At 44.0% G+C, this 25,000-nt stretch overlaps 1 protein-coding gene across 1 annotated transcript in view; it reads right to left on the bottom strand.

The window, feature by feature from the left end:
- Positions 1 to 25,000, bottom strand: part of LOC124037477 (anoctamin-3-like) — a 176,051-nt gene that overhangs the window by 1,663 nt on the left and 149,388 nt on the right. The window contains 3 exon segments of the mRNA XM_046352214.1: positions 20,494 to 20,641; positions 21,602 to 21,746; positions 23,794 to 23,801. Of these exon segments, the coding sequence (XP_046208170.1) occupies positions 20,494 to 20,641; positions 21,602 to 21,746; positions 23,794 to 23,801 (301 nt within the window).

Here is a 25,000-nt window from a genome sequence, read left to right as displayed (position 1 = left end):
TCTGTTGTTTATGATTTTGTTGTCATGGAGGACTGATTGGGCTCATTGCTTCAAGTTCAAGGGAGGAACTTCTGTAGCTCAGTTGGTAGAGCATGGCGCTTGTAACGCCAGGGTAGTGGGTTCGATCCCCGGGACCACCCATACGTAGAATGTATGCACACATGACTGTAAGTCGCTTTGGATAAAAGCGTCTGCTAAATGGCATATATTTAACTCCCTCAAACTTTTATTCCATAGGCTAGGATCCACACATCGCGGCTATTGCAAGAGCACATTTTCCACTGTTTTTCCACTGGTCGATGAGTGATAGATAACTTGTTCAGTTCAACCAGTATTGTGTTAAAATACACATATAAGGGCCTCCCGGGTGGCGCAGTGGTCAAGGGCGCTGAATGAAGCAAATGGTGATCACACCAGATACTGACTGGTTTTCTGATCCAACGCCCCCAACAGATTTGGGGTTTTATTATTTTATAAATCATATAAATAGGCCTATGTCTGGATTTGATTAGAGTGTTGATCGAAAAATTCAAGCCCGACGCAACCTGAGCCAAATTAGCCATACATTACATACATTTTACGAGCCCTACATTAACAACATTTAATGAGACAAAGACCAAAAAAGTCCAAATAATTGTGCCGTTATCCAATACATATATGATATAGGCTACTGCACATTACACACGACATAAACACATAAAAAGCCATAGGTGTAGCTAGCTATATGTTCTCCTGAGTAAATACACGAAATTAGCTCCAGTAGGCTAATCTTTTTTAGCGAAAATTGTATTACTGTACTGTATTGTATTAGACTGTGTTATATGGAATATCACACATTGTTCGGACTGTTCAAACTAAAGCAGAAGAGAACATGGTCCTACAAAGTTACAAGTATAGGCTAATGAATTTAATTTAAATATTGAAATACAATAGGGCCTATTTGTAAGGTTAGCAGGCTGAACCATATATAACTTTCAAAATATTGTCCTAAACAAAATATAATGTAAAATAATTGTTATTAGCTTACCTCCTCTTTCTCTCTCTATTGTTGCTCCTTTCCTTCCTCACTTTCAACAGTTAAATGAAATCAGTTTTGTTTTCCATATCTTCATCATTCCAATGAAATCCTTGAATAATATGTTTATTTATGCTTATTTATAAAAACCCTCTTAGGCCTCACTCCCCCCTATCTGAGATATCTACTGCAGCCCTCATCCTCCACATACAACACCCATTCTGCCAGTCACATTCTGTTAAAGGTCCCCAAAGCACACACGTCCCTGGCTCGCTCATCTTTTCAGTTCGCTTCTACTAGCAATGGGAATGGGATGCAACTAAAACTCACACTGGACAGTTCTCAATCTCTTCATTCAAAGACTCAATCATGGACACTTACTGACAGTTGTGGCTGCTTTGCGTGATGCATTGTTGTCTCTACCTTCTTGCCCTGTGTGCTGTTGTCTGTGCCCAATAATGTTTGTACCATGTTTTGTGCTGCTACCATGTTGCTGCCATGTTGTGTTGCTACCATGTTGTTGTCATGTTGTGTTGCTACCATGTTGTTGTTATGTTGTGCTGCTACCATGTTGTTGTCATGTTGTGTTGCTACCATGTTGTTGTCATGTTGTGTTGCTACCATGTTGTTGTCATGTTGTGTTGCTACCATGTTGTTGTCATGTTGTGTTGCTACCATGTTGTTGTCATGTTGTGTTGCTACCATGTTGTTTTCATGTTGTGTTGCTACCATGCTGTGTTGCTACCATGTTGTTGTCATGTTGTGTTGCTACCATGCTGTGTTACTACCATGTTGTTGTCATGTTGTGCTGCTACCATGTTTTGCAACTGCCATGTTGTGTTGCTACCATGCTGTGTTGCTACCATGTTGTTGTCATGTTGTGTTGCTACCATGTTGTTGTCATGTTGTGTTGCTACCATGCTGTGCTGCTACCATGTTGTTGTCATGTTGTGTTGCTACCATGTTGTTGTCATGTTGTGTTGCTACCATGTTGTTGTCATGTTGTGTTGCTACCATGCTGTGCTGCTACCATGTTGTTGTCATGTTGTGTTGCTACCATGTTGTTGTCATGTTGTGTTGCTACCATGTTGTTGTCATGTTGTGTTGCTACCATGCTGTGTTGCTACCATGTTGTTGTCATGTTGTGTTGCTACCATGCTGTGATGCTACCATGTTGTTGTCATGTTGTGTTGCTACCATGTTGTTGTCATGTTGTGTTGCTACCATGTTGTGTTGCTACCATGTTGTTGTCATGTTGTGTTGCTACCATGCTGTGTTGCTACCATGTTGTTGTCATGTTGTGTTGCTACCATGCTGTGATGCTACCATGTTGTTGTCATGTTGTGTTGCTACCATGTTGTTGTCATGTTGTGTTGCTACCATGCGGTGTTGCTACCATGTTGTTGTCATGTTGTGGTGCTACCATGTTGTTGTCATGTTGTGTTGCTACCATGTTGTTGTCATGTTGTGTTGCTACCATGCTGTGTTGCTACCATGTTGTTGTCATGTTGTGTTGCTACCATGCTGTTGTCATGTTGTGTTGCTACCATGCTGTTGTCATGTTGTGTTGCTACCATGTTGTTGTCATGTTGTGTTGCTACCATGCTGTGTTTTCACGTGTTGTTTCTTTGTTGTTGTCTTAGGTCTCTTTATGTAGTGTTGTGTTGTCTCTTGTTGTGATGTGTGTTTTGTCCTATATTTTTATTTGAATTTATTTTTAATCCCAGCCCCCGTCCCCGCAGGAGGCCTTTTGCCTTTTGGTAGAACGTCATTGTAAATAAGAACTTGTTCTTAACTGACTTGCCAAGTTAAATAAAGGTTAAATGAAATAAAATATAGGACCAGAATTATATGCAGAAGGCTTTCACTTCTCTTCACAAAGATTGAATGGTTATGGGTCTGAATAAATAACAGCTATAGCCTACCGCCATCGCGCCTTCGCTCTTCTTTCAAACTACCCGAGTTCTATTTTGGTATTTGGTGTATTGGTATTTGGTATTTTATTAGGATCCCCATTGGCAGCTGAAAAGGCAGCAGCTACTCTTCCAGGGGTCCACACAAAACATGAAACATGACATAATATACAGAACATTAATAGACAAGAACAATTCAAGGACAGAACTACATCAATAACAAATGGATAAAAATAGGCAGCCTACATATAAATACCAATACACACGCAAACTATCTAGGTCAAACAGGAGAGAGGCGTCGTGCTGTGAGGTGTTTCTTTATCTGTTTTTTAAAACCAGGTTTGTTGTTCATTTGAGCAATATGAGATGGAACGGAGTTCCACACAATAAGGGCTCTATATAATACTGTACACTTTCTTGAATTTGCTCTGGGGACTGTGAAAAGACCCCTGGTGGCATGTCTGGTGGGGTAAGTGTGTATGTCAGAGCTGTGTGTAAGTTGACTATGCAAACAATTTGGGATTTTTAACACATGAATGTTTCTTATAAAAACAAGAAGGGACGAAGTCAGTCTCTCCTCAACTCTTAGCGAAGAGAGACTGGCATGCATAGTATTAATATCAACCCTCTGATTACGATAAAGAGCAAGACGTGCCGCTCTGTTCTGGGCCAGCTGCAGCTTAACTAGGTGTTTCTTTGCAGCACTCGACCACACGACTGGACAATAATCAAGATAAGACTAAACTAGAGCCTGCAGGACTTGCTTATTGGAATGTGGAGTCAAAAAAGCAGAGCGTCTCTTTTTTTACAGAGACCTCTCTTTAAAACCATTGAATCTAAATGTTTTGACCAAGACGGTTTACAATCTAAGGTAACGACAAGTAATTTAGTTTCCTGAACTTGTTCAACAGCCACACCATTCATTACCAGATTCAGCTGAGGTTTAGAACACAGGGAATGATTTGTACCAAATACAATGCTCTTAGTTTTAGAGATTTTCAGGACCAGTTTATTACTGGCCACCTCTCTTTGCTAACGGTTTCAGTGACTTCATTAGCTGTGGTTGCTGATGCGTATGTGGTTGCTGATGTGTATATGGTTGAATCATCAGCATACATGGACACACATGCTTTGTTTAATGCCAGTGGCAGGCCATTGGTAAAAGTAGAAAATAATAGAGGGCCTAGAGAGCTGCCCTGCGGTACACCAGACTTTACATGTTTGACCTTAGAGAAGCTGCCATTAATGAAAAAAACCTTTGAGTTCTATTAGATAGATAGCTCTGAATCCACAATATGGCAGAGGTTGAAAAGCCACAAAACAAGTTCTCAACAACAGGTTATGGTTAATAATATCAAAGGCTAAACTGAAATCTAACAGTACAGCTCCCACAATCTTCTTATTATCAATTTATTTTAACCAGTCATCAGTAATTTATGTCAGTGCAGTACATGTTGAGTGCCCTTCTCTATAAGCATGCTGAAAGTCTGTTGTTAATTTGTTTACAGAGAAATAGCATTGTATTTGGTCAACACACAATTATTTCCAACAGTTTTCTAAGAGCTGGCAGCAGCAAGCTTATAGGTCCAGTGTTTGAACCAGTAAAGGCCGCTTTACCACTCTTGAGTAGCGGAATGACTTTGGTTTCCCTCCAGGCCTGAGGACAAAGACTTTCCTCTAGGCTCAGATTAAAAATATGACAGATAGGAGTGGCTATAGAGTCAGCTACCATCCTCAGTAGCTTTCCGTCTAATGTTGTCAATGGCAGGAGGCTTGTAATTATTGATTGATAACAATAATTTTACCACCGCAATCATTAAAATAATTGGCAACATCAAATGTTTTTCTGATGAATAAGCCAAAGATGGAGTTGAATTTGTCTTCTGCCCATCATTTCATATAAAGTACTCCACATTTTTTTCTCTCTATCATCATCATTTATCATGCAACCTTCCGGTTACTAGTCCAACGCTCTAACCACTAGGCTACCCAGTAACAATGTCACTGAGGGATAGAGAGTGATGTATAACGTTTACATTTTGTCAGGATATGTTACTGTTAAGCCATCAGGGATCACAGTCTGGTATCAATCAATCATCAAAAGAGACACACTGGTATCAATCACCATGACAGCCTTGAGTTGGTGAGGAGTGAGCACTTTGGGGTAGTCAGGTCAGATGAAGTGAGGAAGAACAGATATCACTAAGGTTCTGTCTAGCAACAGAGGTGCATTGGCTGTTCAGATGTGGAGGAGGAGATTCAGTCGATGGAGAAAGGGTTAAATACCAGTGCTTGTGTCAAATGTAATTTTTCTGAATGCAGCTGTATCGACCTTTTGGGAAGATTTGAACTTGGTTAAGCTTCTCTAGTGTTCGTTGAGTTATTTACTCTGAAAATAAGAACCTAACAGATGGCGTTGTCGGCAGGATTCACCACGATGTGTAGTCAAACCAGAGAGCCCAGATCAGTGGAGCAGGAGCTGGCAACAAACAAGGTAGGCACAGTTCCTATACCTGTTTCTGCTCATTTTGACATCTTGGGGAGATGAGAATCGTAGGCTGAACAATTATAGGACATGGACCTGGAGAGCCTGAGATGAATTCGGTAGGCCCATTGTTTAACGACCGGTCGTAAATATCTGGTATAGGGCAGGTTGCGTATTAGGATAGGTCCCTAGTGGGGGTATTTATCTGCGAGAGTCAGGAGTGACAATATAGTGTAGGGCAGGTTCCGTATTAGGATAGGTCCCTAGTGGGGGTATTTATCTGCGAGAGTCAGGAGTGACAATATAGTGTAGGGCAGGTTCCGTATTAGGATAGGTCCCTAGTGGGGGTATTTATCTGCGAGAGTCAGGAGTGACAATACAGTGTAGGGTAGGTTCCGTATTAGGATAGGTCCCTAGTGGGGGTATTTATCTGCGAGAGTCAGGAGTGACAATACAGTGTAGGGTAGGTTCCGTATTAGGATAGGTCCCTAGTGGGGGTATTTATCTGCGAGAGTCAGGAGTGACAATACAGTGTAGGGCAGGTTCCGTATTAGGATAGGTCCCTAGTGGGGGTATTTATCTGCGAGAGTCAGGAGTGACAATACAGTGTAGGGTAGGTTCCGTATTAGGATAGGTCCCTAGTGGGGGTATTTATCTGCGAGAGTCAGGAGTGACAATACAGTGTAGGGTAGGTTCCGTATTAGGATAGGTCCCTAGTGGGGGTATTTATCTGCGAGATCCAGGCTGATATAAGGTGTAGGGTGGGTTCCTTCAAGGATAGGTCCCGAGTGGAGGTTTTTATCTGCGAGATTCAGGAGTGACAATACAGTGTCGGGTAGGTTCCGTATTAGGATAGGTCCCTAGTGGGGGTATTTATCTGCGAGCTTCAGGAATGACAATAGATACATAGATACATAAATGTTGGTGGATTGAAACAAACATTTCACGATAGGAGTAAGGACAGTGGATTTACAATTATCACGGTTGGTTTATAATTATTACTTTTGGATTGCTGATTAAAATGTAGCATAGTGAATGCTAACGAAATGTACACTTTCTTTTCCAAAAGAGGGGGTTTCATTATCTCTCATTTGAATGTCCCCGGAGACTGTGGGCTTGGGGAAAGCAGTTAGTGATATTCGGCAGTTTAAGCATAAAAGTATCTGGATTAGGCCGTAAACAGAGTTCCAGATACAGTGCCTTGCGAAAGTATTCGGCCCCCTTGAACTTTGCGACCTTTTGCCACATTTCAGGCTTCAAACATAAAGATATAAAACTGTATTATTTGTGAAGAATCAACAACAAGTGGGACACAATCATGAAGTGGAACGACATTTATTGGATATTTCAAACTTCTTCATGATGCTCTCTGCGCTTTTAACGGATCTCTGAGACTATCACAGTGCAGGTGCATTTATACGGAGACTTGATTACACACAGGTGGATTGTATTTATCATCATTAGTCATTTAGGTCAACATTGGATCATTCAGAGATCCTCACTGAACTTCTGGAGAGAGTTTGCTGCACTGAAAGTAAAGGGGCTGAATAATTTTGCACGCCCAATTTTTCAGTTTTTGATTTGTTAAAAAAGTTTGAAATATCCAATAAATGTCGTTCCACTTCATGATTGTGTCCCACTTGTTGTTGATTCTTCACAAAAAAAACAGTTTTATATCTTTATGTTTGAAGCTTGAAATGTGGCAAAAGGTCGCAAAGTTCAAGGGGGCCGTATACTTTCGCAATGCACTGTAAGTGAGGCCCATTCATGTGTGTTCTGAACCTACGGATCACCAGCACGCACACACAACATACCGGTTACGAATAGGCGTTAGTGGTGTTGATACTGTGGGATTTATTTGGGATTGGGTCTTTTCAATTCAGTTCTATATTGGGTATGCAGAAGGATGGACATTTTTAGAAGATATTTAAGTAGATTCGGAAGATTAGGGTAAGAAAAGGGAGAGGAAATATTTGAATGGTGCCGAATGCCCTGTATCCTGACTTTCTGGTGAGGCCTGATCAATCTCACTGGAAATGATGGAAACAGGTGGGATTTAATTATAAAATGAATGAGAAACACCAGTTTCTGTTCTATTTTTACATTGCTTTAGGAGATACTATTTCCTTAGGGGGTTATGAAGAGTTTTGATTCTAAATTCTAATTGTTTATTCGAATGTATTTATTATTATTGATTTATTATTGATTTAACATGTTGTTTTTGAATGACCAGTTCCCTGGGGTCCTGGTCTTTGGGTAAATATACAAATTTTATTAAGAAAAGGTTCATGTAATAATTTGTCATATAGTCAATGCTTGTCTGGATTTTCTGACACAGAAATTCGTTGAACGAAACTGTTGTTCTGATCTGTGTTTTTTGAGGTTATCATGGAAGGTGACGTCAGATCGTGTCTTAATGCATGGTAGGAATTATCTGACCACAAACAGTGTGTGTGAACCTCAAAACCCTCCCTAACCGGCTGAAGAAAGGCGTTCAATGTGACAGTGCCCTTTAACACTTCTATCTGCCCTTTAGCACTTCTATCTGCCCTTTAACACTTCTATCTGCCCTTTAACACTTCTATCTGCCCTTTAACACTTCTATCTGCCCTTTAACACTTATATCTGCCCTTTAACACTTCTATCTGCCCTTTAGCACTTCTATCTGCCCTTTAACACTTCTATCTGCCCTTTAACACTTCTATCTGCCCTTTAACACTTCTATCTGTCATGTTTGTCATTTATTATCATGTCTTGTCCCTGTGCTCCCCATTCTATTCGTTTCCCTCTGCTGGTCTTATTTGGTTCTTTCCCTCCTTCTATCCCTCTCTCTCCCCCTCCCTCTCTCACTCTCTCGCTCTCTCTTCTCTCTATCGTTCGTTCCTGCTCCCAGCTGTTCCTATTCCCCTAATCATCATTTAGTCTTCCCACACCTGTTCCCGATCCTTTCCCTGATTAGAGTCCCTATTTATTCCTTTGTGTTCCGTTCCTGTCCCGTCGGTTCCTTGTTTAGTATTCACCATGCTGTGATTGCGTTTCGCCCTGTCCTGTCGTGTTTTTGCTGTGATTGTGTATCGCCCTGTCCTGTCGTGTTTTTTGCCTTCATCAGATGCTGCGTGTGAGCAGGTGTCTCTGTCTACTACGGCCTGCGCCTACCCGGCGACCTGCAGTCTGTGGCCGCTTCTCCAGTTATTCCCTCTACAGACTAGAGGATTTCTGTTATTCCCTGTTTGGACTTAAATAAACTCTGTTTCTGTTAAGTCGCTTTTGGGTCCTCTTTCACCTGCATGACAGAAGGAACCGACCAAGGAATGGACCCAGCGACTTCAGACGCTCGTTACACTGCCGTCGAGATCCAAGGAGCCATGCTCGGCAGACACGAGCAGGAATTGTCTGCTGCTCGCCATGCCGTGGAGAACCTGGCCGCTCAGGTTTCCGACCTCTCTGGACAGTTCCAGAGTCTACGTCTCGTGCCACCTGTTACTTCCTGGCCTGCCGAGCCTCCAGAACCTAGGGTTAATAACCCACCTTGCTACTCCGGGCAGCCCACTGAGTGCCGCTCCTTTCTCACGCAGTGTGAGATTGTGTTCTCTCTCCAACCCAACACATACTCTAGAGAGAGAGCTCGGGTTGCTTACGTCATTTCACTCCTTACTGGCCGGGCTCGAGAATGGGGCACAGCTATCTGGGAGGCAAGGGCTGATTGCTCTAACAAGTTCCAGAACTTTAAAGAGGAGATGATTCGGGTTTTTGACCGTTCAGTTTTTGGTAGGGAGGCTTCTAGGGCCCTGGCTTCCTTATGCCAAGGTGAACGGTCCATAACGGATTATTCTATTGAGTTTCGCACTCTTGCTGCCTCTAGTGAGTGGAACGAGCCGGCGCTGCTCGCTCGTTTTCTGGAGGGACTCCACGCAGTGGTTAAGGATGAGATTCTCTCCCGGGAGGTTCCTTCAGATGTGGACTCATTGATTGCTCTCGCCATCCGCATAGAACGACGGGTAGATCTTCGTCACCGGGCTCGTGGAAGAGAGCTCGCATCAACGGTGTTTCCCTGCTCCGCATCGCAACCATCTCCCTCCTCTGGCTCAGAGTCTGAGCCCATGCAGCTGGGAGGATTCGCATCTCGACTAAGGAGAGGGAACGGAGGATCACCAACCGCCTGTGCCTCTATTGCGGAGTTGCTGGACATTTTGTTAATTCATGTCCAGTAAAGCCAGAGCTCATCTGTAAGCGGAGGGCTACAGGTGAGCGCAACTACTCAAGTCTCTCCATCAAAATCCTGTACTACTTTGTCGGTCCATCTACGCTGGACCGGTTCGGGTGCTACATGTAGTGCCTTGATAGACTCTGGGGCTGAGGGTTGTTTCATGGACGAAGCATGGGTTCGGAAACATGACATTCCTTTCAGAGAGTTAGATAAGCCTACGCCCATGTTCGCCTTAGATGGTAGTCATCTTCCCAGTATCAGATTTGAGACACTACCTTTAAACCTCACAGTATCTGGTAACCACAGTGAGACTATTTCTTTTTTGATTTTTCGTTCACCGTTTACACCTGTTGTTTTGGGTCATCCCTGGCTAGTATGTCATAATCCTTCTATTAATTGGTCTAGTAATTCTATCCTATCCTGGAACGTTTCTTGTCATGTGAAGTGTTTAATGTCTGCCATCCCTCCCGTTTCTTCTGTCCCTACTTCTCAGGAGGAACCTGGCGATTTGACAGGAGTGCCGGAGGAATATCATGATCTGCGCACGGTCTTCAGTCGGTCCCGAGCCAACTCCCTTCCTCCTCACCGGTCGTATGATTGTAGTATTGATCTCCTTCCGGGGACCACTCCTCCTCGAGGTAGACTATACTCTCTGTCGGCTCCCGAACGTAAGGCTCTCGAGGATTATTTGTCTGTGTCTCTTGACGCGGTACCATAGTGCCTTCTTCTTCTCCGGCCGGGCGGGGTTCTTTTTGTTAAGAAGAAGGACGGTACTCTGCGCCCTGCGTGGATTATCGAGGGCTGAATGACATAACGGTTAAGAATCGTTATCCGCTTCCCCTTATGTCATCAGCCTTCGAGATTCTGCAGGGAGCCAGGTGCTTTACTAAGTTGGACCTTCGTAACGCTTACCATCTCGTGCGCATCAGAGAGGGGGACGAGTGGAAAACGGCGTTTAACACTCCGTTAGGGCATTTTGAGTACCGGGTTCTGCCGTTCGGTCTCGCCAATGCGCCAGCTGTTTTTCAGGCATTAGTTAATGATGTTCTGAGAGACATGCTGAACATTTTTGTTTTTGTCTATCTTGACGATATCCTGATTTTTTCTCCGTCACTCGAGATTCATGTTCAGCACGTTCGACGTGTTCTACAGCGCCTTTTAGAGAATTGTCTCTACGTAAAGGCTGAGAAGTGCTCTTTTCATGTCTCCTCCGTTACTTTTCTCGGTTCCGTTATTTCCGCTGAAGGCATTCAGATGGATTCCGCTAAGGTCCAAGCTGTCAGTGATTGGCCCGTTCCAAGGTCACGTGTCGAGTTGCAGCGCTTTTTAGGTTTCGCTAATTTCTATCGGCGTTTCATTCGTAATTTCGGTCAAGTTGCTGCCCCTCTCACAGCTCTTACTTCTGTCAAGACGTGTTTTAAGTGGTCCGGTTCCGCCCAGGGAGCTTTTGATCTTCTAAAAGAACGTTTTACGTCCGCTCCTATCCTCGTTACTCCTGACGTCACTAGACAATTCATTGTCGAGGTTGACGCTTCAGAGGTAGGCGTGGGAGCCATTCTATCCCAGCGCTTCCAGTCTGACGATAAGGTTCATCCTTGCGCTTATTTTTCTCATCGCCTGTCGCCATCTGAGCGCAACTATGATGTGGGTAACCGTGAACTGCTCGCCATCCGCTTAGCCCTAGGCGAATGGCGACAGTGGTTGGAGGGGGCGACCGTTCCTTTTGTCGTTTGGACAGACCATAAGAACCTTGAGTACATCCGTTCTGCCAAACGACTTAATGCCCGTCAAGCTCGTTGGGCGTTGTTTTTCGCTCGTTTCGAGTTTGTGATTTCTTACCGTCCGGGTAGCAAGAACACCAAGCCTGATGCCTTATCCCGTCTGTTTAGTTCTTCTGTGGCTTCTACTGATCCCGAGGGGATTCTTCCTTATGGGCGTGTTGTCGGGTTAACAGTCTGGGGAATTGAAAGACAGGTTAAGCAAGCACTCACGCACACTGCGTCGCCGCGCGCTTGTCCTAGTAACCTCCTTTCGTTCCTGTTTCCACTCGTCTGGCTGTTCTTCAGTGGGCTCACTCTGCCAAGTTAGCTGGTCATCCCGGTGTTCGAGGCACTCTTGCGTCTATTCGCCAGCGCTTTTGGTGGCCGACTCAGGAGCGTGACACGCGCCGTTTCGTGGCTGCTTGTTCGGACTGCGCGCAGACTAAGTCGGGTAACTCTCCTCCTGCCGGTCGTCTCAGACCGCTCCCCATTCCTTCTCGACCATGGTCTCACATTGCCTTAGACTTCATTACCGGTCTGCCTTTGTCTGCGGGGAAGACTGTGATTCTGACGGTTGTCGATAGGTTCTCTAAGGCGGCACATTTCATTCCCTCGCTAAACTTCCTTCCGCTAAGGAGACGGCACAAATCATTATTGAGAATGTATTCAGAATTCATGGCCTCCCGTTAGACGCCGTTTCAGACAGAGGCCCGCAATTCACGTCACAGTTTTGGAGGGAGTTCTGTCGTTTGATTGGTGCGTCCGTCAGTCTCTCTTCCGGGTTTCATCCCCAGTCTAACGGTCAAGCAGAGAGGGCCAATCAGACGATTGGTCGCATTCTACGCAGCCTTTCTTTCAGAAACCCTGCGTCTTGGGCAGAACAGCTCCCCTGGGCAGAATACGCTCACAATTCGCTTCCTTCGTCTGCTACCGGGTTATCTCCGTTTCAGAGTAGTCTGGGTTACCAGCCTCCTCTGTTCTCATCCCAGCTTGCCGAGTCCAGCGTTCCCTCCGCTCAAGCGTTTGTCCAACGTTGTGAGCGCACCTGGAGGAGGGTGAGGTCTGCACTTTGCCGTTACAGGGCACAGACGGTGAGAGCCGCCAATAAACGCAGGATTAAGAGTCCAAGGTATTGTTGCGGCCAGAGAGTGTGGCTTTCCACTCGCAACCTTCCTCTTACGACAGCTTCTCGTAAGTTGACTCCGCGGTTCATTGGTCCGTTCCGTGTCTCCCCAGGTCGTCAATCCTGTCGCTGTGCGACTGCTTCTTCCGCGACATCTTCGTCGCGTCCATCCTGTCTTCCATGTCTCCTGTGTTAAGCCCTTTCTTCGCACCCCCGTTCGTCTTCCCTCCCCCTCCCGTCCTTGTCGAGAGCGCACCTATTTACAAGGTACATAAGATCATGGACATGCGTTCTCGGGGACGGGGTCACCAATACTTAGTGGATTGGGAGGGTTACGGTCCTGAGGAGAGGAGTTGGGTTCCGTCTCGGGACGTGCTGGACCGTTCACTCATCGATGATTTCCTCCGTTGCCGCCAGGATTCCTCCTCGAGTGCGCCAGGAGGCGCTCGGTGAGTGGGGGTACTGTCATGTTTGTCATTTATTATCATGTCTTGTCCCTGTGCTCCCCATTCTATTCGTTTCCCTCTGCTGGTCTTATTTGGTTCTTTCCCTCCTTCTATCCCTCTCTCTCCCCCTCCCTCTCTCACTCTCTCGCTCTCTCTTCTCTCTATCGTTCCGTTCCTGCTCCCAGCTGTTCCTATTCCCCTAATCATCATTTAGTCTTCCCACACCTGTTCCCGATCCTTTCCCCTGATTAGAGTCCCTATTTATTCCTTTGTGTTCCGTTCCTGTCCCGTCGGTTCCTTGTTTAGTATTCACCATGCTGTGATTGCGTTTCGCCCTGTCCTGTCGTGTTTTTGCTGTGATTGTGTATCGCCCTGTCCTGTCGTGTTTTTTGCCTTCATCAGATGCTGCGTGTGAGCAGGTGTCTCTGTCTACTACGGCCTGCGCCTACCCGGCGACCTGCAGTCTGTGGCCGCTTCTCCAGTTATTCCCTCTACAGACTAGAGGATTTCTGTTATTCCCTGTTTGGACTTAAATAAACTCTGTTTCTGTTAAGTCGCTTTTGGGTCCTCTTTCACCTGCATGACACTATCTGCCCTTTAACACTTCTATCTGCCTTTTAACACTTCTATCTGCCCTTTAACACTTCTATCTGCCCTTTAACACTTCTATCTGCCCTTTAACACTTCTATCTGAGTCCGTGGAATAAACCGGTGCGGGCGGCAGGAGTGGTGAGAGCGTGTGTGGAGTGAGCGTGGAGAGAGGGAACGGCTCAGGTGAGAGATTTGTGTACGTGGGAGAAACGGATGTATCTATTTGGATATTGAAATCGGGGCATTATCAAGGGCCATCAAATGGGACAGGCAATAGTTACATGTGCCGTTTGGGAAGATGAACTGTAAACGATATCTGAAAAAGACACGCTAGAATGATAAGTGTCGGATGAAGGTCAGGGGGTCTACACACTGCGAACAATTTGGACTAAGTATGCATTGAGATATCTTTCATTATCAGGCCACTCGTGACAGGAAAACGGGGACAAAGGGGGCTGTAATGAGAAGAGTTATTACTGGCAATAAAAGGTTTCCGTTTATAAATGTACATTCTAACCGGGATGATGTCTGCTAAATTGAGAAGCTGGAATTCGAGTCCTCGACTCAAAGTAAGCACTTAAGGACTGAATTTGGGTTGGATAACTTATAAGATGTTTTAGTTATGATTTGGATACAGGGAGAGACAGTTGCTATAGAACGGTGAGGGGTGGGGGCGCTGCTCGAAATGATTAGGGAGGCTCCAGAAACCTTATCGCTAAGTGTCTTCCGACGGGGAGGTTGTTTGTTAGAAAACTCACTGGATGACGGTCAAACATGAAGGTTTTTTTTTGTTCTCTTTTTTTGTTTTACCATGTCATCGGGCATTTTAATGTTAAATAGCATCGATACATGAAGATGGATGGATGATACGGTACAACTAATTGCATACAAGGCATACAGTGATTTGCGATAACACCCAATGATGTAAATAAAGGAGAGGGCATGGAGACCAGCGTAACATGGGCATAGGACTTAACGAATGGACGGTTCCCCAGTTATAGTTGCATCCAGGGCGGTGTGGAGTTATTAAACATGGGCATAGGACTTAACGAGTGGCCGGTTCCCCAGTTATAGTTGCATCCAGGGTGGTGTGGAGTTATTGAACATGGGCATAGGACTTAACGAATGGATGGTTCCCCAGTTATAGTTGCATCCAGGGTGGTGTGGAGTTATTAAACATGGGCATAGGACTTAACGAATGGACGGTTCCCCAGTTATAGTTGCATCCAGGGTGGTGTGGAGTTATTAAACATGGGCATAGGACTTAACGAGTGGCCGGTTCCCCAGTTATAGTTGCATCCAGGGTGGTGTGGAGTTATTAAACATGGGCATAGGACTTAACGAATGGACGGTTCCCCAGATATAGTTGCATCCAGGGTGGTGTGGAGTTATTAAACATGGGCATAGGACTTAACGAGTGGCCGGTTCCCCAGTTAGAGTTGCATCCAGGGTGGTGTGGAGTTATTAAACATGGGCATAGGACTTAACGAATGGACGGTTCCCCAGTTATAGTTGCATCCAGGGTGGTGTGGAGTTATTAAACATGGGCATAGGACTTAACGAATGGACGGTTCCCCAGTTATAGTTGCATCCAGGGCGGTGTGGAGTTATTAAACATGGGCATAGGACTTAACGAGTGGACGGTTCCCCAGTTATAGTTGCATCCAGGGTGGTGTGGAGTTATTAAACATGGGCATAGGACTTAACGAATGGACGGTTCCCCAGTTATAGTTGCATCCAGGGTGGTGTGGAGTTATTAAACATGGGCATAGGACTTAACGAATGGCCGGTTCCCCAGTTATAGTTGCATCCAGGGCGGTGTGGAGTTATTAAACATGTACCTTAGTTTCTCTTTTCTTTTCGAGTCAATGTGTTTTTAGGTTTGGTGGAACATGAGGGTGATCATTGTTCCAGAGGAGGGAATGACGTATATTGACTAACTGAGTTGAGAATGTTTTAGTATGTTTAGAACTGTGGAAGTACATTAGGAGTAGTTACTAGTTAGTGTGTTATGGGTTAGGTGGAATGATATATGTGCAAATGAGGTCTGTGTTTGAGACAGCATGTTTACCTAGGGCTGTTAAGTGGGATGGAATGTGACTGCAGTGGAGATCTGTGGGGGCTCATAAATTAAGGTCATGGTGAGAGTAGAAGAGATAGTGGTGGCATTTCAGACACTTCAGACAGCTCCTATAAACATCATAGTTGGGTTTCAGACACTATGGTAAACTTTCAACAAACCTGTGACTCAAGAGTTTTGTTCGGTTGGATATTCTTCCAACTCATTAATCTCTTCCCCAATTCATAACAGCCGGCGAACATTTGACAGATTACATGCAGTAGTTATTCTCACGACAGTCTCTGTAGAGACCGTAATTGAAGGAGACTATAGTCATGGGCCATGTTAGTAGTAGCAGGGTTACTTTAGTAGCCTTGTTGGGATATCAGTTCACGAGGACTCCTGTCATATGGCTTGGTAACTGGTAACTGGTAACTGGTAACTGGTAGCTGGTAACTGGTAACTGGTAACTGGTAACTGGTAACTGGGAGACCGATGGGAGTACAGGGGATGCGGTTTCTCTAATGTCACAAATTAGCGATCTTGCCATAAGAGGAGAGTCTATGTTTTTCAGGAAATGACCCATGTGTTGCAGTGTGTATATCCTCAGGTGGAAGCAGAGATATAACCAAGAGCACGGGCTGAATTCTGGAGATTGAGTGTACATCAGGAGACACCAGGTTAGGGTGTTGGAAAAGTATTGGTTTGAGAGACACACTATTCGAACAGTACCTGCAGCGGTAAAGATCGTCATGTCTCTCCTTGTGTGTGTGGGGGGGGGGACATAGTTTTCACGTGAAGTGAGGTCCAGCTGAATAATGGGTGAGTGAAGTCACCATGACACAGGAAGCGGAGCGAGAGAGAGACTAGATTCCACTGTAGACATACATGCAGATGGTTTGGGTCTGGGAGCTCCTATAAACATCATAGTTGGGTTGGGTCTGGGAGCTACTTTAACATCATAGTTGGGTTGGGTCTGGGAGCTACTTTAACATCATAGTTGGGTTGGGTCTGGGAGCTACTTTAACATCATAGTTGGGTTGGGTCTGGGAGCTACTTTAACATCATAGTTGGGTTGGGTCTGGGAGCTACTTTAACATCATAGTTGGGTTGGGTCTGGGAGCTACTTTAACATCATAGTTGGGTTGGGTCTGGGAGCTACTTTAACATCATAGTTGGGTTGGTCTGGGAGCTACTTTAACATCATAGTTGGGTTGGGTCTGGGAGCTACTTTAACATCATAGTTGGGTTGGGTCTGGGAGCTACTTTAACATCATAGTTGGGTTGGTCTGGGAGCTACTTTAACATCATAGTTGGGTTGGTCTGGGAGCTACTTTAACATCATAGTTGGGTTGGTCTGGGAGCTACTTTAACATCATAGTTGGGTTGGTCTGGGAGCTACTTTAACATCATAGTTGGGTTGGGTCTGGGAGCTCCTATAAACATCATAGTTGGGTTGGTCTGGGAACTACTTTGACATAGTTGGGTTGGGTCTGGGAGCTACTTTAACATCATAGTTGGGTTGGTCTGGGAGCTCCTATAAACATCATAGATGGGTTGGTGTTAGCTGCTTTATTGGTTAATGCATCATATGATAGAGGATAGAGGGGTAATTCTACTCTAAACAACATTTTGAAAGCATTGACGTGAAAGCATATACAGTGCTGGGTTACCTCAAGAGGATGGAGGGTTGATTAGGGATACGCACTTGCCTATCAGGTGACTTGCCTATCAGGTGACTTGCCTATCAGGTGACTTGCCTATCAGGTGACTTGCCTATCATGTGACTTGCCTATCATGTGACTTGCCTATCAGGTGACTTGCCTATCATGTGACTTGCCTATCATGTGACTTGCCTATCAGGTGACTTGCCTATCATGTGACTTGCCTATCAGGTGACTTGCCTATCATGTGACTTGCCTATCAGGTGACTTGCCTATCATGTGACTTGCCTATCAGGTGACTTGCCTATCATGTGACTTGCCTATCATGTGACTTGCCTATCATGTGACTTGCCTATCATGTGACTTGCCTATCATGTGACTTGCCTATCAGGTGCCATGCCTATCATGTGACTTGCCTATCATGTGACTTGCCTATCAGGTGCCGTGCCTATCATGTGACTTGCCTATCATGTGACTTGCCTATCATGTGACTTGCCTATCATGTGACTTGCCTATCATGTGACTTGCCTATCATGTGCCGTGCCTATCATGTGACTTGCCTATCATGTGCCGTGCCTATCATGTGACTTGCCTATCATGTGACTTGCCTATCAGGTGCCGTGCCTATCATGTGACTTGCCTATCAGGTGCCGTGCCTATCATGTGACTTGCCTATCATGTGCCGTGCCTATCATGTGACTTGCCTATCATGTGACTTGCCTATCAGGTGCCGTGCCTATCATGTGACTTGCCTATCATGTGACTTGCCTATCATGTGACTTGCCTATCAGGTGCCGTGCCTATCATGTGACTTGCCTATCAGGTGCCGTGCCTATCATGTGACTTGCCTATCAGGTGCCGTGCCTATCATGTGGCAAAGGAGGAGATGGGGAACAAAGTGAAAATGACCTGACTTGGGAACACCTCTTTGAACCTGGGGCGAAAGGGGAAGACTGGGCGAAAGCACGAGGAGGCTTTTAGGGCTTTCATTTTGTGGAATCCAGCAGAAAAGTATCCTGGAGGCATAGAGTCAAGGTGAAGAGAGAGTGGGAATTGTCATGGTTTCAAACTTTGTTTTTAGATGCATATATAATTATGCATAGCTTATCAGATTATTAATACTGTTATGTGTTGTGTGTCTAATGCCATCACTCTCTCAGGAACCAGCAGGAGAAATTGGAGAATCTAAAAGCTGACATGGAACAAGCCAGCAGATTCAGCTGGAATGGCATTGTGTTGTGTGATGAGAGATGGAAATAAAATAGTGTATGGTGTGATCATAGAACAGAGACGTCTCTTTAGTTTGTAAACCTCACGGTGGTAAATGTTTTGTTATCATTGTTCGTTCATTTATAATCATGTTTTACAGTTGTTGTCGGAAGTTTACATACACCTTAGCCAAATACAGTTTTTTCACAATTCCTGACATTTAATCCTAGTAAAAATTCCCTGTTTTAGGTCAGTTAGGATCATCACTTTATTTTAAGAATGTGAAATCTCAGAATAATAGTAGAGAGAATGATTAAACTTTATTTCTTTCATCAAATTCCCAGTGGGTCAGAAGTTTACATACACTTAATTATTATTTGGTATCATTGCCTTTAAATTGTTCAACTTGGGTCAAACGTTTCAGGTAGCCTCCACAAGCTTTCCACAGTAAGTTGAGTGAATTTTGGCCCATTCCTCCTGACAGAGCTGGTGTAACTGAGTCAGGTTTGTAGGCCTCCTTGCTCGCACATGCTTTTTCAGTTCAGCCCACAAATGTCCTATAGGATTGAGGTCAGGGCTTTGTGATGGCAACTCCAATACCTTGACTTGGTTGTCCTTAAGCCATTTTGCCACAACTTTGGAAGTATGCTTGCGGTCATTGTTAATTTGGAAGACCCATTTGCGACCAAGCTTTAACTTCCTGACTGATGTCTTGAGATATTGCTTTAACATACCCACATCATTTCCCTACCTCATGATGCCATCTATTTTGTGAAGTGCACCAGTCCCTCCTGCAGCAAAGCACCCCCACAACATAATGCTGCCACCCCCGTGCTTCACGGTTGGGATGGTGTTCTCCTGCTTGGAAGCCTCACCCTTTTTCCTCCAAACATAACGATGGTCATTATGGCCAAACAGTTCTATTTTAGTTTCATCAGACCAGAGGACATTTCTCCAAAAGTACAATCTTTGTCCCCATGTGCAGTTGCAAACCGCAGTCGAGCTTTTTAATGGTGGTTTTGGAGCAGTGGCTTCTTCCTTGCTGAGCGGCCTTTCAGGTCATGTCGATATAGTTACTAGTTTTACTGTGGATATAGATACTTTTGTCCCTGTTTCCTCCAGCATCATCGCAAGGTACTTTGCTGTTGTTCTGGGATAGATTTGCACTTTTCGCACCAAAGGCACGTTCATCTCTTGGAGACAGAAGGCATCTCGTTCCTTAGTGGTATGACGGCTGCGTGGTCCCATGGTGTTCATACGTGCGTACTATTGTTTGTACAGATGAACGTGGTACCTTCAGGCATTTGGAAATTGCTCCCAAGGATGAACCAGACTTGTGGAGGTCTACACTTTTTTTCTGTGGTTTTGGCTGATTTCTTTTGATTTCCCCATGATGTCAAGCTTAGAGGCACTGAGTTTGAAGGTAGGATTCCCAGATGGCATGGATTATGGAGTCATTGTAAGTCTTACACTTAAGGCATGACTCTGCCGTTGTGCTGTAGAATTTCTGAGTTGAGTCTGTTGTATAATAAATTCTATACATTAGTTTATACTGGGTTAAGCTAGTTAATAACTCTCATTTCATTAGGTAGGCTCCAACTTCTCCTCCATCTTGTGCCAACATCAGTTCTTTTAAGTCTTGGTTCCAATAGTTTATATTATTTTCTAAGAGATTGTCAGTTGGATAAGCTCTCTGCAAAGTTTGTATATATATATCACATGAGCATTCTTTTCTGACTCAAATAAGATTCCCTCAAGGTTGCTCGGCCTTTTGTGATATGTCGATTTTACATTAAGTTACATGTATCAACACAAAAAATCTCTTTTTCATTCTGTAATGAAAATAAATGTATTTCCTGTTACCAATTCGCTCTAATAAAAAAAAGCACTGGACTTTTACCAACGGAGCCACATCAACCAACTAATATTGCAACACAAAGTATCCCTGTAGAATGGTCAGGGCATTCTTTAACGAACAGACAACACAAGGTATACTCTGACTGTGGAGAAATTGGACCTACTTCTCGTGGTGGTACTCCTTGTCCACACAGGGTCCGTATCTGAACGCGTAGACAAAGCGGGGGATGTAGTCGGAGGTGATGGCGATGACGAAGGCGTTGGTGATGACAGCCAGCACGCCGATCCCCTCCAGGATACCGTACCAGATACCTGAAGGAAACACAGGAGCGCATTACGCGAAATGCTTTTAATCTCAATATACTTCTACTCTCTCTCGCTATCTTTACCAGTAATCTAAAAGCTACCATGGGGGAGGAAGTGTTCAATTCTCAACTAACAACAGATACTTTATATCTCCGTCGATCTCACACGATCTTGGTAAAATCCCTGCCTCCAATTCCACCTCAGGACAGTTTCCCCATCTGATTAGCATTGTGTAATAAACTTAACATATGGAAGAAATAACTGACCTGTATCTGTGTCTGTATTACTGACCTGTATCTGTGTCTGTATTACTGACCTGTATCTGTGTCTGTATTACTGACCTGTATCTGTGTCTGTATTACTGACCTGTATCTGTGGCTGTATTTCTGACCTGTATCTGTGGCTGTATTTCTGACCAATGTCTGTGGCTGTATTTCTGACCAATGTCTGTGTCTGTATTACTGACCAATGTCTGTGTCTGTATTACTGACCAATGTCTGTGTCTGTATTACTGACCAATGTCTGTGGCTGTATTACTGACCAATGTCTGTGTCTGTATTACTGACCAATGTCTGTGTCTGTATTACTGACCAATGTCTGTGGCTGTATTACTGACCAATGTCTGTGTCTGTATTACTGACCAATGTCTGTGTCTGTATTACTGACCAATGTCTGTGTCTGTATTACTGACCAATGTCTGTGGCTGTATTACTGACCAATGTCTGTGTCTGTATTACTGACCAATGTCTGTGTCTGTATTACTGACCAATGTCTGTGGCTGTATTACTGACCAATGTCTGTGGCTGTATTACTGACCAATGTCTGTGGCTGTATTACTGACAAATGTCTGTGGCTGTATTACTGACCAATGTCTGTGTCTGTATTACTGACCAATGTCTGTGTCTGTATTACTGACCAATGTCTGTGTCTGTATTACTGACCTATGTCTGTGTCTGTATTACTGACCTATGTCTGTGGCTCTGGCAGGCATGGGTCTCCTCCACTGGGTGACAAACTTGTAGGCGTCCAGTCGTATCTCGATGATGTTGTTGAGCAGAGCCAGTAGAGGAGCCAATGGGAATGCAGCCACAAAGATCGTGGTGAAACCAAACTGAGAACTGAGAAGAAGATGAGCAGGAGGAAGTAGAAGCAGAAGAAACAGAAAATACATGGTTATAATGGTGGGTTTGAACCTCCTGTGGTTGACCTCAGTATTGGTATTTATATTTATTATGGATCCTCATTAGCTGCTGCCAAGGCAGCTACTATTTACTGGGTCCTGGGGAATTCCTGATTCTACCTGGATTTTGTTTGAGAGGCTTCCATTAAAGAACACCCCTCTGTGTTCTGTTAGACAAGTAACTCTTTATCCACAATATAGCAGGGGGTGTAAAGCCATAACATATACGTTTTTCCAGAAGCAGACTATGATCGATAATGTCAAAATCTGCACCGAAGTCTAACAAAACAGCTCCCACAATCTTTTTTATCAACAATTTTATCTCAGCCAATCATCAGTCATTTGTGTAAGTGCTGTGCTTGTTGAGGGTCCTTCCCTAAAAGCGTGCTGAAAGTTTGTTGTCTTTTTGTTTACTGTAAAATACCATTGTATCTGGTCAAACACATTTTTTTTCCAAAAGTTTACTAAGGGTTGGTAACAGGCTGATTGGTCAGATATTTGTATTTGTATTTTGTATTTACAGTTTTTAACAATCACTTTGGCACTAATTTCAGAACCGTGTGTTCATTTTTCAAACCTCTAGACAAAACTCAAAACGGTCATCACTTGTAACACAGGCTGTCCAATGTTCAAAACATTGCATTGTGCATTCATGTCTTTAAAGAAACCTTGCACTTGCAGAATCATTGATTCAAATAACTCATTTATCATGAAATACCATAGGAACATTCATTTAGATCACCCACACACAAGATACCAATAGTTTCACTGTGTCGTTGTTCGTACAATCATTAAATATTGTAGTAGAAAATATGTGATACGTGTTTCATTATGCTACTACACGTAAATACATCACTGTAAAAGGACTAGTAGAGAATACTACAGACACAGTGGAATCATTGAAAAAAGAAATTTATTGATGAAATACAATAAAATCACAACATAGGTTTCTGTGAATCAAAGCAAAAATAATTAGCTATAAAAAAACAGTTAAAGGTCAACTGCGGTGTTCCTCACCGGGCTTACTGTAAAACATCACTGCAGTGTTCCTCACCTGGCTTACTGTAAAACATCACTGCAGTGTTCCTCACTGGGCTTACTGTAAAACATTACTGCAGTGTTCCTCACCTGGCTTACTGTAAAACATCACTGCAGTGTTCCTCACATGGCTTAGTGTAAAACATCACTGCAGTGTTCCTCACCTGGCTTACTGAAAACATCACTGCAGTGTTCCTCACCTGGCTTACTGTAAAACATCACTTCAGTGTTCCTCAACTGGCTTACTGTAAAACATCACTTCGGTGTTCCTCACCTGGCTTACTGTAAAACATCACTGCAGTGTTCCTCACCTGGCTTACTGTAAAACATTACTGCAGTGTTCCTCACCTGGCTTACTGTAAAACATCACTGCAGTGTTCCTCACCTGGCTTACTGTAAAACATCACTGCAGTGTTCCTCACCTGGCTTACTGTAAAACATCACTGCAGTGTTCCTCACCTGGCTTACTGTAAAACATCACTGCAGTGTTCCTCACCTGGCTTACTGTAAAACATCACTGCAGTGTTCCTCACCTGACTTACTGTAAAACATCACTGCAGTGTTCCTCACCTGGCTTACTGTAAAACATCACTGCAGTGTTCCTCACCTGGCTTACTGTAAAACATCACTGCAGTGTTCCTCACCGGGCTTACTGTAAAACATTACTGCAGTGTTCCTCACCTGGCTTACTGTAAAACATCACTGCAGTGTTCCTCACCGGGCTTACTGTAAAACATCACTGCAGTGTTCCTCACCTGGCTTACTGTAAAACATCACTGCAGTGTTCCTCACCTGGCTTACTGTAAAACATCACTGCAGTGTTCCTCACCTGGCTTACTGTAAAACATCACTGCAGTGTTCCTCACCTGGCTTACTGTAAAACATCACTGCAGTGTTCCTCACCTGGCTTACTGTAAAACATCACTGCAGTGTTCCTCACCTGGCTTACTGTAAAAAGCCAAACAAAAGATTGATTACTGTACTTCTATATCTCCATCAACCCTGTCTTGTGGATTTGGCCACAGGTTCTCATCCACATCACAATGGATGTTTTCATTAGCCAAACATCTTGGGAAGAATCTTCGGGCGAATCCAGACCTGACACTGGTCTGCCGTGATGTCATTGCATGCGTCATCCATGGCCCGGAGAAGGGTGGCTTGTTCGTGAGGGCGCCTATCATATACCTTCCACCTCCATGTGGAGAAAAATTCCTCAATCGGGTTAAGGAAAGGAGAGTATGGGGGTAAGTACAGGGTGGTAAATTGCGGTTGGGCCTGAAACCATGCTTGCACCATTCTGAGCATGGTGGAACCTGACATTATCCCACACAATGACATAGGTCACGCCATCAGCTCTACAGACCTGATTTAGCTCATCAAGGATGGTTACATTTGAACAGCGAATCATGTGGCTGCCTGCAACTCAATATATAGAGTATAGAGAGTAGAGAGCTTTAGATGTTGTTCGACCAAACATTAGAACGGGCAAGATGCTTAACCTAAGCAACTTTGACCGTGGTATGATTGTTGATGCCACACATGGTGATTCCAGCATCTCAGAAACAGCTGCCTTCCTGGGATTTTTATGCACTACAGTCTCTAGAGTTCACAGAGAACGGTGCGATAAACAAAACACATTCAGTGAGCGGCAGTTCTGTGGGCAAAAACACCTTGTTAATGAGAGAGGTCAGAGGTCAGAAGAGAATGTCCAGACTCATTCAAGCTAACAGAAAGGCCACAAATGCTCAACAGCTGTTCAACAGCTGTTTAAAACTGAAAACATAGTCTGGGAAAAGTGGTACATGGGACCGTAGAAACAGTGTCTGATAAAGAATGATGATAAAATATTACATCCATAGATAATGTAGTCCAATTGGTTCATGTTCCACGGTAATTGGTGTCAATGGATCTCGTTATCCTGAAACTTTCATGATCTAAACATGGAATATTGTTTGTCAGTTTCCATAAAACTATACATTAAGAGTCATGCAACAGTTACTTATCATTTTGATCAGTTGTATCAATTGATAGTTAGATCATTGTAATGACATGAATAGACAGTCATTTCAGATGTAATGTGTGAATTGATAGTTAGATCATTGTAATGACATGAATAGACAGTCATTTCAGATGTAATGTGTGAATTG

This window comes from Oncorhynchus gorbuscha, linkage group LG06 (genome assembly GCF_021184085.1).
Source record: "Oncorhynchus gorbuscha isolate QuinsamMale2020 ecotype Even-year linkage group LG06, OgorEven_v1.0, whole genome shotgun sequence".
In the NCBI taxonomy this organism is placed as follows: Eukaryota; Metazoa; Chordata; class Actinopteri; order Salmoniformes; family Salmonidae; genus Oncorhynchus; species Oncorhynchus gorbuscha.
This window is presented reverse-complemented; position numbering and strand designations above follow the sequence as displayed.